The 17,325-nt window shown below is 32.7% G+C and overlaps 1 protein-coding gene across 1 annotated transcript; it reads left to right on the forward strand.

Moving 5' to 3' along the window:
- The first annotated feature begins 1,116 nt into the window (after positions 1-1,116).
- LOC150020032 (beta-casein-like) lies at positions 1,117-5,639 on the forward strand. Its single transcript, XM_090268130.1, has 6 exons — positions 1,117-1,167; positions 2,428-2,454; positions 2,544-2,570; positions 3,621-3,644; positions 3,736-3,780; positions 5,103-5,639. Exons 1-6 carry the CDS (start codon positions 1,117-1,119, stop codon positions 5,637-5,639), a joined length of 711 nt encoding a protein of 236 aa, XP_090124256.1.
- The last annotated feature ends 11,686 nt before the right edge of the window (positions 5,640-17,325 follow it).

A 17,325-nucleotide genomic window follows, 5' to 3' on the forward strand; every position in this document is an offset into this window, starting at 1 on the left:
TACATGTCTTCTAGATTGCTTAAACATATCATAGTCATAAAATCATATATATTTAAAGTACTATAAAATTATTGTGAAAACTTTATTCAACAGGTCATATAAAGGTAGCATATTGAATGAAGATATTATGAGAGCTCTTTGGGAATATGCACTACTTGAAATGTTTATAAATAGCATTTTTAAAAGAGTGTAAAAAGTATATTGGTGGCAGAAAACATAAAGATGGAACAAAGTGAAGCATTTAGTACATTTTGGTCAAAACTCTTAACATATATTTTATACTGTGCTACAATAATAACTAGCCTGCTTTTGGGACTGGTTAAGAAATCAGAGAAAAAGAGCATGGTGTATGATTTCTAAAATTATATGGCACAGAGGAAAAGAGACATCATTAGGTGTGTTAGGATGAAGACAGTGTAGTGGCTACACAGAGAGAAAAAACAAATATATCAAACCTATAAACATGTCTGGATAAATGGAGCAAATAAGCAAAATGCTAAAAAAAAAAAAAAATAACCCCAAAAACCTCATTCTTATTAGAAATAAGAAGATATCATTAAACCATATATTCATGAAAACTGTTTCATTTAGTAAAGAAAAGGTAAAATGAACTATGATCTTCTATGTATATATGTTTTTAAATCAGTCTGTTCCCAATGAATATGAGGATTCATCAGGGCTGAAACCATAATATTTTGTTCACTGCTTTAAACCCAGACCCTAGACAGAACCTAGCAATTAAGAGTGCTGAATAAATATTACTTATTTTGAATAAGTGAATCAATTAATAAACCCTTATATAAATATTTACAACATCTTTTATGTCTTCAAAAAAACTCATTGTTCTGTAAATGAGATGAAAAGAATAAGGTAGGGTAGAGCTGATTGCTGAAAAATTTTAATGGCTTTCATTGAAGTATAAAGTTGATAAGTAAGACTAAAGGAGCCATAGAAGATTTTGACTTTGGTTATATGATAAAACTTCTCTCAGTAATTTTTCTAAAATATAGGCATTTTTATTATCTTTGTTTTTTTTAAAGATAAGTCTACTTAATTAAGGAAATATATACATTGACAAGCATAAAACTTTTTTCCCATTCACAGGACGTGAGAGCCATGAAGGTCCTCATCCTTGCCTGCCTGGTGGCCCTCGCCCTTGCAGGGGAGGTAAGAAAATCTCCAAATGGTTAACACAAAGTGGAATATCTTCCCATGTGAGGAGAACAACATCACCAGTATTTTAAATGTACAAATAAAACAGAATTTCAACAGAATTTTAAAAATATTTTAAAGATAATCATGTACACTCACCCACTCTTTCAACAGTGTCCTAAAGCGCCACAAATCTGGGTTAAGTGTTACCAGTCCCTAAATAAAAACAAAAAAAGCTAATAATCATGAGACAAAACAAGGAGAAACAAACATAAAAAAGAGTAATATTGCACAAATGCAATTGTGTGCATGTCGTCGTCGGCAGCCGTCCGTCTCGAGAGACGATGGTGTAGCTTCTTAAGAGTCTATCTGCACCGCCGAGAATGGCTGTGCAGTCCGACTCGGGAGTGACACGGTATCTGTCTCCTCCCGTGTTGAATCGACATCTTGCAATGACGCTGGAGTGTCCTCTCCAGTGAAGCTGAAGCTACAGAGCCTGGGCAGGGTGATATGGAGGGTCTGCTGTTGCCCATGCAGCAGACCCCCCCTCTCTTCGCAGCTGAAGGGTCCAAGGGAAAGACGGAGTCAATACAGCTTGGTTTCAGGTGCGCCACAGGAGTTGCCGGTGTTGACTACAACGTCAAACCGCCTTAGGGACTCCGGCTCCGGATTTTCTGTCGGGGTTTACTCCCTTAGCCTTTCCCCTGAAGAGGTATGCCGCAAGGCAGTGGAGGTTTTTTGGAGTCAGAGTTTTCCTTCTCTGATGTGCCCTGACTGGAAGATCGAACCAGCGACACTTAGCTCGCAGGCTGACGCTCAATCCACTGAGCCAAACCAGCCAGTGTGTGCATGAACAACCTAGATAAATATACTGTATTTCAGGGATGAAACTCATGTACCTCTTACTCTATGGCATTGGACCAAATCCTTCTTGTGTCTATCCAAAGGCACCCAGATATAAAATATCAGGCAATAATCATAATTATAAACATATTAGTAATCATAAGAAAAAGCATTTGATACATATGAAAATAACTCCCTCTCTGTTATCCACCAAACATAGTTCTTCATTCAAGTAAAATAAAAGTATACATTTAGAGTTACCAAATATAAAATATATAAAAACAATTACTTTTTAAGGCTTCAAAAGATACACAATATATTCTATTTCTTAAATTTGTGAATGGGATTTCTCTGCATAAAAGAAAAAAGTAAATAGGAAAAATGAGTTAGCTAAGAAACCTAAATGTTTTTTTTTTTTTTTTTTACTTACAGAAGGAAGAATTCAGTGTAACCAGTGAGGTAAGATTTTTCTTTTTAATTCAGAGAAAAATTTTCAACCATAAGATAATAACATTCTCCAATTTCCAGTTGTGATTTTTTTTTAACAGACTGTAGAAAACCTTTCAAGCAGTGAGGTAAGACAATGCTCATTCTGAGGCAATTTTCCATATTGAAACAGTAAAATGCTATATGATCTTCCTGCAGTGTTATTTTAGGGCTTTTAAGCCAATGCACCTAGGAAGTGACATAAATTCTGATGTAAATTTCCAGTATATATCTTTAAGAACAGAATAGATGTCTACAGATTTTACCACTCAAACACTTCCTGAGCTAGCTTCCTACTTAAAATTGTGTCACTGTGCCTCAACCCCTTCTTTAAATGAACTGTACAGTCTTTTTATGTCTTGAGCTCTCTCCATGGTGACCTCTTTCACAATTTTGACCTTTATTGAGCACCTTCTCTGGATTAGACATTAACTAAGAGCTGTGGCACAAACTGAAAAGAGGATGCCATAGAAAGAATGGCAATATAGGAAGTGGGCAGACATGCAAATGGACAAATTATTTTGTAATTACAGTAGTCACTTTAGTTAACGAGAGGCAGTGAGACTTACTTAGTCTTAGTCATGAATCTGCATGTGAAAGTCAGGTAGATATTTATACTTGCACCACCTTTTAGGGTCTACCATTACCTGTTAAGTATACCTTATCTTCACAAAGGTTACCAGAGCCTTAGGGAAAGTATTTATTTCTTATAATTTTTGTACTAAATATAACTAATAAACTAATAATGATTAACAGAATATATATCCATGGTTATTATAATTTATTATTAACAAATATAATTCTTTTAAAACAATATAGGCCATTATAGATTAATTGTTGTCATATGAAGGATGTATAGTGACAGAAAATTAGCATCTATTAAATGCCTCTTTTTGTACTATGTTCACTAATTTTCTCTTCTTTCTTGACTGCATTTAACTGTCTGTCTTTTATACAACAGGCTTATACACAACAGTGCAACATATAAGTTTCAGTAATTGTCTTGTGTTTTTGATGATATTATCAAGCAAGGTGTACACATTAACCTATTATGCCTTCATTTTCTGATTTATATTGGCAAATTAAAATTGTTCATGAAAACTTAACCTAATTTAATTTAATTTTTATTTTTTCTGAAGGAATCAATTACACACATCAACAAGGTAAAACCCTTATGTTTAATGTAAATATTTTCAAAATTTTCCACATTTAATTTTTACAGATAATAGTATTTTTATATGATTTTTCTTTTAGCAAAATCTTAACAAGTTTGAACATGAGAAACAGCAGGGAAGAGAGGTAATTTGTTTATGATAAATATATATCTAAAATTTTTGTCAAATATAATATATATAAAATACTTGTATGTGCATGTTCATTCTAAAGTATGGTAAGAGAATACATGCTAGTGTAAAAAATGAAACCTGAAGTCAATATATTTTTAATACATGAATGCATTTTAAAACTTACAGTTAACTTGCAGGGTATAGGATAAATAGTAATTATTGTTTTGTTAATTTTTCTAATGGTATATCTGTTTTGTATAAATGCATACTAGTAGCTGTATTCCTCATTGGAAACTAGGTTCCCCTTATTCTCAAGATAGATAGGCTGATGAAAGAAATAGAAGGGCAATATGGCACAAATCCTAATTTGATCATTGATAAGCTCTATAACCTTGGCCCCAAGTTTCTCTGTACTTCACTTTCTTCTGTAAACTGAGAATATTCATAACCCCCTAGGGCTAATGAGCTGACTCAATAAATATTCAATGATTTACAATAAAATTTTATGTTTTATATTAACATTTATGAATACATGCAGTCAATAAAAGAATTCCCATTACGTAGATGAGAGAAGTGAGGTACAGGATAATTATTTATCACACAGTTATTTATTAGCCACGCTTGCTTAAACATAAACATTTTTTAGACAACATGAAATTCTTTAATTAAATTACACATGTGGTAACATATTTATCTAATTGTAATATTTCAGTATCCTATCAGTGTAGTGGGTTTGTTTGCAACTCACAACAAATACTTTTCTAAATCAAAATAAATTTTAAAATCAATGCCTCTTTAAAGACACAGTAACTACCATCTACCAAGGAAAGCAGTGCTAGAAGTTAGCTGGTATTGAGCAACTCCTCCAATTAATCCACAGATTAAGATTTATTTTTTATGAAAATACACAAAAGTAAACCTTGAAATCATTTCTCTAATTATTTTAAAAACAAATCTTCCTTATGAAAACAATTTCGTCAATTATTATCACATTACGTAGAAAGGTCCATGCCCTCTGAATACCACAGTGTACAGCTAGCCCCAGCTATTGAAGGCAACTCAGAAAAGGAGAAGCAAGTTTGAAATCCCCAAACATTGACTTCAGTTTGATCTGTGCTCACCCACAAAGCAAGTGGGTTAATGAGAAATCCCTCAATGAAGCTGTAACTCAGTCTTCACAGGACCCCAAGTGATTTCTTAACCAGCATAAGTAAAAAAATTTTCTTACTCTCCTTTCATTCAATTATGATTGTTCAAAAGACAGGAGGTTAATTCATCCTGAATGGCAATTATAGCTTAATCATGGACTCTAAGGGTTTCTCTCTTTCTCTCCAGGATGGAAGCCAGGGCAAATTCCAGGCCTTTGTCCAGCCACAGCCTCTCCTCTATCCTTACGCTGAGCCCATCCCTTACACTGTCCTTCCACAAAACATGCTGCCTCTTGCTCAGCCTGCTATGGTGCTGCCTGTCCTTCAGCCTGAAGTGATCCAAGTCCCCAATACTAAGGAGACCATCTTTCCTAAGCAGCACATGATGCCATTTCTTAAATCTCCAGGAGTGCCATCTTTTGAACACCAAATCCCAAATCGTCCACAGCTTCCTCTGCCTCTGCTCCAGCCCTTGATGCACCAGGTTCCCCAGCCTTTCCTTCAGACTCGCATGCTTCCTACCCAGCCCCTGTTCTCCCTTTCTCAGCCCAAAGCCCTGCCTTTTTCCCAGCAAGTGATCACCTACCCCCAGAGAAATATGCCCATCCAAGAGCCTCTGCTTGACCCAACCCAGGTGTTTTACTCTGTGACTGAACCTATGGCCACAATTTACAACTTACAACAAGTAAGTCCTAATTTACTAACTCTACTGTTTCATTCATGATGTGTATGTGATAGTAGAAGTGAGAGATCCAGAATACAAGCATAAGTGAATAATGAATGGATTCAAAATACACATAGTTTAGACGAGGGATTCTTAACAGTAGTTACACAATAAAATAAGCTAGGAAACTTTTCTCCCTAAAATTACAACATATTACAACATATAGGACAGCTCAAGAGATTTAGATACAATTGTTCTGATTTTCTATGTAAGATACTGAGTATTGGAAAGAAATTATTTCAGAGATTCTGATTTAATTGATCTGGTAAGAATATAGATAAAGAAAATTGAAACTTACTACATGCAGATTTAAATTTGGTCATCTGGGAGTGAAATAAAGAAGTGTTATTACTTTCTATAATTTTGAAGTTTTTCTTGTGTGCAGCCTTCTCCAAATGCTTTAATTCACCCCTTGTTTCTGATATATGTAAATAGGAGGGCAAACATTTTAGATGTTTGCTTCATTACAGAATTTTTAGAAGTGTTCCTGGCAAAAAGTGAACTGCATATTTATCTTTTATTTATTTATTTATTTGTTTATTTATTATTTATTATTTATTTTTAAGGTCTAAGAAGATTTCAAAGTTAATGTTTGTCCCTCACTTTGGTAAGCTTTGGGATTTTGGAGATTAGACTAATTATATTTATTCTTAATATATTTTAAGATTTCATTGTCCTGAATAAACCCAAGGCAGTGAGACACTCCACCAATATATGAATTGATCTCTTAATTATCAATGTATCAGGAACATCTAAATAGTTGACTATTATGTACTCAAATGAAATGATGTATTTTTTTGCATTTAAAATTATTTTAATTTTAGTTATGTTTTATTGACAGATTTGAACAGTTTGTTTACAAGTGCTTATGTCCTTACGCTTGATTAGAATCAATTTTAGAAAAAAAATGAAAGCACTTTTTTTATTTTGCAAATATGTTTGAGTTTTTTTAAAAAATCACCTTGCATTTTCATTTCTATGTTATGCTCCAAAAAATTTAATTGTCTTTTAACTCATGGATCAAAATAAATTTAATTTGTTCTAGTATAAGAATAAAGAGTGAGAGAGATTCTTTAGATACAAACTTTTTAGTGATTATGGTAGACTAGGTATTTCTCTAAAACAATTCCTACTGAGATACTACTTGGTCATTGGAGAATTTTATATGCAATGAGGGGAATATGGTGTATTTGTAATAAAACTTCTTTAGTGAATTAATCACCCTAAAATTACAAATGGAGAAAGATATATGGTTTTATTGTATAACATAACTAATTTGATATTTTTTCTCTATTCCATAGAATTGACTGTGACTGGAAGTGTGACATCTTTTTAACATTTGTATCAAGCTATCAAAGTATTAACAATTTTTAAATGATTCTACATGGAAAAATAGAAAATGTATTTCTTTATTTTGTATATTATATAGGATTTATCTTAATTAGATTTATGCTCATAACCTCTATTTTCCAAATTTTAATTCAAAAAGTACCACAAAATGTCAATTTTGAATTGAATGTCACATAAACCTATAAAAATGTTTTAAAATATTTTCTGTAATTGTGCTTATTATTACTATTTCCTAACCAGTCATTTCAATAAATTAATCCTTTATGCATATTAAAGTTTCCGTGTCTTTATTTTAAATTTTTAAACCTAATTGGCCTTTTAATGCTAACTTTATATTATTACTTTTGTTAAAAATAACCATGCAAGAATTGAAATTGAATGAAATGCTTTGAATTGAGTATTAAAGATATCAAAAAGTGGAGGGAAAACATAATCATACACTGTGTTTACTCTAGAAAGTCTTGGTTTGTACCCAGAGTTCCAGTTAAACCATTACATCTGTACTTTAAACCTTCAAGAGTACCCAGCATCAGACGTCAAATTTTATGGTCACCCTAGAGAAAGAAGTTTCAGATGTGAAATCTGATTCACAGCTTTGCAACACCATACTGAAGTGGTGCTTTGAAAGTTACTCAGTTTTTTTTGGATCTTCAATTTCCACAAGTACATAACAGCCAGTTCAAAGGGTTTTTATTGAAGTTTTAATGTGGTTAGTGCACTGCACAGTACATGATAGGTAGTCCATATTACTGACTTTGCTTAGAGCAGCAAGAGCTGAGTTATGCAGTTTTAGCCAGCAATACCCAAGAACGGAAAATTTCAGGAAGCTCTGATATTCATTGTCTCTGACTGTGGAGTAATTGTTTCATGGTGATGAATTATCTTTCCACCAACTTCTGCACTATGCACTCAAATTCATCCACCAGAGTTTGCACAATGATTCATCTCTAGCAATTTTTTAATCTTTCCTGCATCCCCAGTGATTTTCTTATGTCAGGAGCAAGTGAAAACCAAACTTATGGTATTATATCTTCCACTTTTAATGAAAAACAATTCCATCTTTAACAGTTATTCATCCCTCCCAGTTATTCAGGTTACTCTATGGCAATTATCATAGAACTACCTTTATAACTTCTTCCACTATCTCATATGTTATTCTATCATCAACCTGCTTGCATGAAGTTTTTGTTTATACTGAAATCACTAATTTTTTCAAGGTCACTAACAACTTTTGCCTTGCTAAATTATGTTCCTGTTATGCTTCCTCTCAGTGCTATTTGATGGAGTTGATCATTCCTTTCAATTTGAAATATTATACTTCTCTTCATTCGAAATCCTAAACCTTTAGATCCTTGGTTTCTCTCTTAACTCACTAGTGACTTCTTTGCACTCTTTCTGGCTCCAACTCATACATTCCATTTGCTTTGTTGGCCTTCACGCCTGAGTATCTAATTAATATCTCAAACCTGGCCTGGCCAAGCATAAACTCTTCATCTGGATCCAGTCCTTAACTTGCTTACATTTAATTGAGCATATTTATGTAAGAAAAGCAACTGACACAAGACTATGTAGGTAAGATACTTGAATAAGCATTTCACCAAAAGAGGATATCTTAATGGCCAATAAACATATGAAAAGTTACTCAACATCATTAGTCCTCAGAAAATGCAAATTAAATCTTCCATGTAATATCATGACACAACCAACAGAATGACTAAACTTAAAAAAATATCGTTATACCAACCATTTGCAAAAACAAAAAGAATGCTGAGCAATGCTGATGTAAATGTAAGCTGGCACAAGCACGTTGGAAACTAATGCCAGTCTCTGTCAAAAATAAACATTTGCATATCTCATAACTAGGGGTTGCACTCGAGTATATAGCAAACAAACATAATATATATGTACACGAAATATATGTACCCAATATTGTTAGTGGTATTATTCTAGAGATCTTAAGCTAAATCAACACTAATGTGAGTCAATGATATTTTGTATAAATAAATTGCAATACACAATAGAATGGAACGTTATACTACAGTTGGTGTGAATAAGTGACTGCTACACAAACCAGATAAGCATTATTGAGTGACAGTAACCAGGCACAAAATATAACAGGGTTTACAACCCAAATTAATTTCTGGTGAAATAAGTTAGACTAGTAGTTATCTGAGGGGTGATAGATCTTGATAGGGAACATGAAGGTACTTTTAGGTTCTAGTGATATTTCTTTCCATTAAACTGGATGATGGATACTTTGTAATGATTCGTTTTGATATATGAGTTTTTCTAAGTTCATTCTTGTAGCTTTAAATTTTTCAATGTATAATAAATTTAAAATCATGTGTTTTTTCTCTAGTGTCATATCCACCTGCTTTCTCTTCCTTATAGGAGAAGCCTCACAAATGCAGGAAAACCTCTTTGCTTTTGGACTTGAATGTCATTTAATAGTAGGGTATAGAACTTGGTGTACTCAGTAGCTGTGGAGTGGCTGGATAATACTATTGTGAAATGCATAGATTTAGCCTATTGGGATGAAATTTGAAAAATAAGAAGCAAGATATGGGAGAAACTTGCCATTTAATTCCTGTTTCACCCTCTTCTCTCTGTATTATTCAGGGGTGCAGTTCTGTGCAGCCTCCACACAATCATTGCCTTATGTTTCTTATTGCTGCAGAGATGCAGAGCACTCAAACAGTTTACACTGGTAGAACAGATTTATTACGGACCTCTGGAAGAGATGTGCAAGATATAATTTTGAACTTCTACAATTATTTGATATATCTTAATATGTAGTAAGAAAAGTTTAATGACTCTTGGATAAAGAATTGAGCACTTGTTGCCATCCAGGAATATCAAGCTACCACAATCTCTTATTCAAAGGGAGAGGTCCTTGATCCAAGTAGTGACAATTAGCATTCTTCTGTTAACACATGGACACTCAAGGAAACTGCAGTATAATCACTTACTCTGGGATTAGCTCCTGAATGACCATAAAGCCCTGAGATTTCGGCAAGCCATCTTTTCTATAAACTGCAAATTACGTTAGTTCAAGGAGGAGTAATGGTGATGGTATAAAAGTGTTATTGGCTGCCTTTACATTTCTAAATCCAGCTGGGCTTTATTTACTCTTGGAATGTTTAATTACACGACCTGTTAGGTTCTTTTCTTATTTTCAAACCTTATATAAGATTTATTCATGTCACTTGGCACCATAAGATTCCTGAAGAATAGACTCAATCCTTGTATGTCATTATTCTATGCTAGTGGATCCTTCACTGCTTAGGGTCATAGAGTTTCACTTTTTAAAATTAACTTTGTTGGGGTAATGTCGGTTAATAAAATTATATAGGTTATAAGTGTATATTTTTGTGATACTAGCTTTATTTTTTGAAAAAACCCAAGATTGAATTTTTTAATTACACAATTAATGTCTTAGTCAGTTGAAGCTTTCATAACAATCTCCATGGCTTTAAAAATAGTAATTTATCACAGTTCTGGTAGTTGGGAGTCCAAGATCAAGGTGTGAGCAGTTTCTATGTCTGGTGAAGGCTCTCTTTGGCAGCCTTCTTGCCAAATCCTTACATAGCAGAGAGACACAGAGAGAGATAGAGGTGGAGGAGGAGAGATCTTCTCTCTCATATATTTTCTTATATGAGAACACAAGTCCCACTTCTGAAGTTTCCACGTTTATAATCTAATTGCCTCCAAAGACCCCCTCTTCTGAATACCATCACATTTGGTTCAAGTATCTAACATACAAATGAATTTCTTTTTATTTTAAAGGCAAAAAACTCATGTTTGTGCATTATGTATATTTATGTATATTTGGTAGGATGTAGAACAATTGATGACCAATTAGATGTAGTGCAAAGAGGACTTGTCACTTGTTTGTTATGGCCTGGAAAATACAATAGTTCTTAAAGAATCATGAAAGTTTGGCTTGAAAAGTAACTCTCACTTGAGGTTTTGAGAATATGAGAACAAGTAACTATTTGAAACATAGCTCTTTGTTTGGCTTTGGAGGACAATCGACAGCCCACTACAGACTAGATGGCCGTGTATTCCAAAATGACCATTTAAATGATTGTTGTATAATTTATCTAGCTGTAAACTCAGGTATAATCAAATAGATTGGGCCCAAGAAGGACCTGATGATGTAAGTAAATTGCATAACCAGGTTGTTCAAATTCCCAGTGCACCCACAACTGCCACACTTCTCTTTCTCTCTGAAAAATATTCTTTTTCCTCATGGAAAATATTCTATAAATAGCTGACTCCAAGTGAAAGATCTTGGATACAGTTTATAATATTTTGGCATCAGGAAAAAATAAAATTTTGATATTTTTCATTAAAATGTGTTTGAAAGTGTCATAAATAATTTAATGAAAACAAATGCTACATTCATAAAGACTCCTAAAAGGATTATATAAACTCTGCTAAATGGAATAATGACAGAACTTACAGATTATGCCTTAAAATGTAATTTATTAGAAAGAAAAAAATCTCAGTCACTGCACACAATTATTTGAAATGATGGCACTTACAGAGGGAGCGATTCAAAGACTTTTTAAACAAAATTTCCATAACAGAAATTTAGTAAAGACTTTAATACTCTCTGTTTCAGTGGCCTTCATGCTAGTGCAATAGAGCTGGAATTTAGACAATCAGCTGTTAGGAAAATTTAGTATAAGGAAAATAATGACATGCTATCTAGTATACAGTAGTGAACTCAAGAAGAAAAATTACCCTCAATTTGGAAATGTCCTGTTTTAAAATAACAGTCAAAGTCTTTGGATAGGAGGATTTAAATAGTAGTCAGGAGAAATTTAGAAAATGAAATTTCCAGTCACATCTGTAAACAGAAAAAAAAATGTGGTTAGTTATAGGACATATTCTTAAGGGAAGAGACACTATTATATGATACATTTAAAAGTCATTTTCTCTTTGTCTCAAAATGAAGTTCACAAGGTTTTATCTTGCTTTTCTGTTAAATATCCAGTGCTCCTGATTTTTCAGTTTTAGAGATTTTTTTTTTTTTTTTTTTTTTTTTTGCTATATAAGTATTTTTTTTTGCAGTACGGTAATTAGAAGAAAACAGTATGGTAATTAGAAGAAAAGGCTTTTACATGCAACAGCTCCTCATTTTATCATTTTCCTTAGTTTGATTTATTCAAAAGCAAGTCTTCACCATTAGAGAAAGAAAACACTAACATGAATAATTAGAAGCTCCAATATAGGGTACAAAGGCAAGTAAAACAAATCTGTAGGCATTTCAATCTATTTACCTTGACAAACACTAAGTTTCACTTTGTGACTAGCTAAGGATTTCATTGCAGTGATCATAAAGAAGAGGACCCACTATTGGGTTCATCAAATCTCAAAGTCACGTCTTCATGGAAAATTAGTAACATCCACACTCCTGAATTTGTATAGGAGTTTCCATATTATAAATTATATTAGTTAAAATTATGTAATTTAAAGTTGTTAAAATATGATAAGATTATGAAACAAAAATTTGTGAATGTGCAAACCAGTTTAATTATTTTCTAAGTGCTAAGGTATTCAAAAGTAGCTAGACTTCAGGACACAAAACAGAACAAAAATTTTACAGTCTACAATAATATTTGTACTTCATTCTCATAAGGAAAAAGGATCATTGGTTAGACAGGTAATTCCCATAATTGTGGAAATCCTAAGAACTTACTTAATTTTTCTGAAGGGATTAAAAATTATTAAAATTATGTGATAAAACTAGTCAGCAATAAAATTATACTAAATAAAAGAAAATTTACTACTACATACTGTTTTTATTTTCCCAGCACTGTATTTAACAAAGATTATTATATTTACTGACCTTCAGAGTTATAAAATTTAATCATTATATTATTACAAGTAAGAAAAAAGTCAGGATTTGAATTCAGGTCTTCTAGATGCCAAAATCTTTGCTCTGTTCCCCATACTGCATTCTTATATATGTCATAGTTATAACCAAAAAGATTTAAAAATCATTACAAGCACAAGTACCATAAAGTTGAATTATATAACTTTTTATATTTTTAATTGGGGGAAGTTTTTCCCTTCCTTTATCAGAATACATTTTACTTACAGAATAGATAGTGTTGTTCCACGTGTTCCTGAGTAATGGATTAACATTAGGCATGGATGCCAGAAAGTATTACCCGCTTCCATTTCAGAAAATTCTAATATGAGGCATTAAGTATTGATTTGTTATGTTTATTCTAAATCTGTTTTTATGATATTTTCTGTAAGTGATTTTCTTTAATTTCTTCTAGTAAAATATCAATATGCAGTAATTTAAATAAACTTACCACCACTCTGGCACAATGTCAGTTTTTTCAATGTTCTCAGAGGCGATGGGTTGAGTGATGCTGTGGAATGGTGTGGAAGGAATATACTGCATGATTTGGGGATAATACCAAGCAGCATAGGGGTAGGCATCAAGCTGTTGGAAAGGCTAGAGGAAAAGACAATTGAAAATCAACAGCATATGAGCAATAGCCCTTCTGAATCTTTAAAAATCAATCATTTCATTTATTTCTGACACGTCTGTTATAGCATCACAAGACATGATTACTCTCTAAGGGAAAATGAGAATTTGAACTCTTCAGTAGGGGTGTATCATAATGAAGAGTTGTTTGGAAAGGCTTTTTTAGGATACCTGAAGAGTAATGAATAAAACACTTCTTTTAGGTCACTCTTTGGTATTAAACTCCAGGAATCTGCATTACTAACAGAAGTCTAATTACAAAGCCACGACCCCCCCAAAGCAGTAGTGTGATTTAATTAAATTATTACTTAATGTATAAACTCATGGGCGTTTGGACTGGAAAGAATAATTTTTGCCATTTAGCTCTGTAATTTAATTTTCCAAGAAGATACTGAGTTCAAAGGAAGGGTCCCTCACCCAGGGTCAATACAGCTGGCTTTCGGACATGCCAGAAATAGAGAGAAAATAATTCTCTGAGTCCTAGCCCAGTGTTTCTTATAAACACTAGAGTTGTGGAACCAAAATATTATTTTCCTTTTTGAAATTTTGGAAAGGGTACTTCTTTTGATCTAACATAACATTTCACTTGTTTCTAAATATTAGCATAATTCTCTATGTCTTAATGGGAAAGATATATGTACTCTGCTAAAATTAGAAAAAATAATAAAGGCATTTCAAGATTTGCTGTGGTGACCTGACCATACAAATATTAAAAGTAATATATCTGATATTTTATTTTATTTTATTTCATTGCAATATTATTTTTTTTTAATTTTTATTTTTTGGTTATTCAATTACAATTCTCCCATTTTTCCCCCATTGCTCCCCCCTCCCAGCCCATCCCTTCTCCCACAATTATATCCCTCCCCGTTGTCCATGTCCATGAGTCATTCATATACGTTCCTTGACTAGACCCTTCCCTTACTTATCCCCCTTCTCTCCCTCCCCCCTCCTCCCTACTGACTACTATTCTAGTCTTTGCCTGTTTAGTTCGTTTGTTTGTGTTGCTCTTTAGTTTCCTGTATTGGGTGATATCATATAGTATTTTGCTTTCTTTGCCTGGCTTATTTCACTTTTTCTACTACAGTTGTCCCATTTTTCCCCCATTGCTCCCCCCATACCCCCACCCCTTCTCCCACAGTCAATCCCACCCTGTTTCCATGTCCATTGGTCATTCATACTAGTTCCTTGACTAGACCTTTCCCCTACTTTTCCTTCTTTTCCCTCTTTATTAATTATTTAGATAACAAAATAAGTATAATACAACCAACTTACCTCAATGTAGATGTAGTCCTGCTCCTCAATAGAGAAAGAAAAATATTAGTTTGTGACTTAAATCTACCTGAATAACATGATAGAATATATTATTACTACTAAATATTGTCATTAAGAAAAAATATCGATGTAGTTATCACACTACTTTTTAATAATTACATGAAAGTGGAGACCAGTGTGCTCTTTGGAACTCAAATGAAGTGAATAATTGCCTTTACTTTCCTCTTACTTTGTCTAATGAGTAACTGGAGAATTTCAAAAGAAATTGAGAGTAAAATCTGATGCACAGTGAGGAACCATTATCATAAAGTCAATTGATAACCTCAGTGTTTTAAATCTTAAGGAAAGACTTTTCTTTCTAATCACATTCATATTGAGAAAACTTCATGGCTCTCTTTAATGCTTTTGTTAAAAAAATTAGTGTGTTGTATATATGTTGAACTATCATTAGATGAAAGCCAGAGAATTGAATGCAATAACTGACTTTAAAAGTAAATATACAAAAAAAAAGTACTGAAAAAAATCAGGATACGAGAGTCTGGGGAAAAATAAATTGATAGATACATATTAATTTTTCACAAACGAGAAAGCAGAGCTCGAAGATAATACACAAATTGCTTCAGGTTATATGATTAGAAGGTGTCAGATCTAAATTTAAAACTCAGATTATTTCCACTACACAATAATATAAAATAATAAAAGATCAAATTTTGACAACATGAGTAGACAGTTGGGATTGTCGTAATTTAAAAGTTGACTTGAAACTATATTTGCTCTGGGATAGGCATAGAATTATTCTTTCATTTTCTTTTGGCATCTGAGATCTGATCTTTCACAGCAGCGTTATAACTAGAATTGCAGAGTCTAATACTTGGCAACAGCTAGGAAACATTAGGGCAGCACTACTTCATCATGCAACTAGTACAAGAGCTTCCCCCTCGAAAAACAATGGTTGTTAATAGATAGTATTTTGGGGCAGTATTAAAACACACATACATGCATGCACACACACTAATTTACCTGATTCACTATAGGCTCTCTCTGAAAAGAAAAAGAGAATTGGAATTACTTTTTAAAACTTCAAAGACAAAAGAGGCAACCTATTAAAAATTTTTTTTATTTTAGAGATTTGGGAGCTGACACTAAGCCAATTGTATTACCTAGAGACAATTTCTTCTAAGACATACAGAGCAATCTCAACAATCTTTACAAGATTCACTGACTGGCAAGTAGTGGTTGGAAGACTCCATGACTGGTATAGAACTGGCCTCACTATTCACAAGAATCAGAATTCTTTTGACAGCGTACATTTCATAATAGCTGGGTATTGCCTCAAAATGAAATCAGAAGCCTCAGAAATAATGTGGAATTAATGGAATGTAGGGCACTACTTATTTTTTATTACTGATAAACTCATTGCACAGATGAAAGGATCAGAGAGGACCAGAAGAGTGTTTTTACCACATTTAGTAACTTTCCAGATGATTTCTTCAAAAGAAAAGTATATCAAATTTCCAACATGCCTCACTTAAGGGGGTATAATTATAGTTGAGTTTGAGATTTCTAAATATAAATCAAATTTGAAATTCAAATCTTGGACATAAAAATATAAAATTTAAAACATGTTAAAAGAGAAATTAATGTAACCAGGGAGATTAACACATCATTAGTGCTCATGATTATAAATTGAAGCAGACAGAATAGAACGGGGTCCATTCCAAAGAGCAGTGACTAGTAGTTCTCATCTCTCAGGCTGACAAGTAAATAGAAATCATGTCAAAGAGTTGGGAGGGAGAAATAACTCCTTGAGAAGAAAGAAATCTCTTCAAAAGTGTGAGGCTATTTAAAAACAAACATATTTTAACTTCAAATATAGTTTTATTGTGTAATTTATTAAGCAAAATATTACCAGTTGAATGTAGTTGTTTTCATTTGTCTTGGGAAGTTGCTCCTGTATAAAAGGAAATACATTCTTAATTAGCTATATTCTGGTATAACACATTCATTTGACAATGTACTAAGAGTATATCATCATCCATGAAGTTTAGAATAAACTGTATTCTACACAAAATTGTGGGAAAATATTTTTTTAAAGTTTTTTATATTCTAACTTTAGAAAAAAATATTCACCTAATGGCTAAGATTAGTATATTTGGAAAAAATAAAGAATTTGTAAGTTCATGCTCCAGGGGAAGATAACAACGTACCAGTTCTCTAGGATTATGTATTTTCTGTTCATGGTTATTTGTTAATTATTTTTAAATTTTATCTTGGATAACTTTTAAATGAAATATTACCAGATGTGGGTAGTAAAACAATTTCTGCGTTGGAATATATTTCTGTTTAAAAAAAAGAGAGAGTGGCACATGTTATAAAAACATAATCTATAAAAACAATAAAATATGTTAATTACTTAATTTACTCTTACCTGGTTCTGGACAGCTTCCTAAGAAAGAGAAAACAGTTTGTTTTAGTACATTGATTTTATTCACTTGTGAATAACAAGCATTTACTAAGTGCTTTCATTCATTCAAGTCTATGCTAAATACT

This window comes from Furipterus horrens, unplaced genomic scaffold (assembly GCF_987537825.1).
Source record: "Furipterus horrens unplaced genomic scaffold, mFurHor1.1.pri manual_scaffold_2, whole genome shotgun sequence".
Classification (NCBI taxonomy): domain Eukaryota; kingdom Metazoa; phylum Chordata; class Mammalia; order Chiroptera; family Furipteridae; genus Furipterus; species Furipterus horrens.

Excerpts from the sequence above, each read along its gene's own strand:
- LOC150020032 (XM_090268130.1), top strand. The coding sequence starts at position 1,117 with ATGAAGGTCCTCATCCTTGCCTGCCTGGTGGCCCTCGCCCTTGCAGGG. Across the intron at positions 2,455-2,543 it reads AATTCAGTGTAACCAGTGAG|ACTGTAGAAAACCTTTCAAG; the intron begins GTAAGATTTTTC and ends TTTTTTTAACAG. Across the intron at positions 2,571-3,620 it reads AAAACCTTTCAAGCAGTGAG|GAATCAATTACACACATCAA; the intron begins GTAAGACAATGC and ends TTTTTTCTGAAG.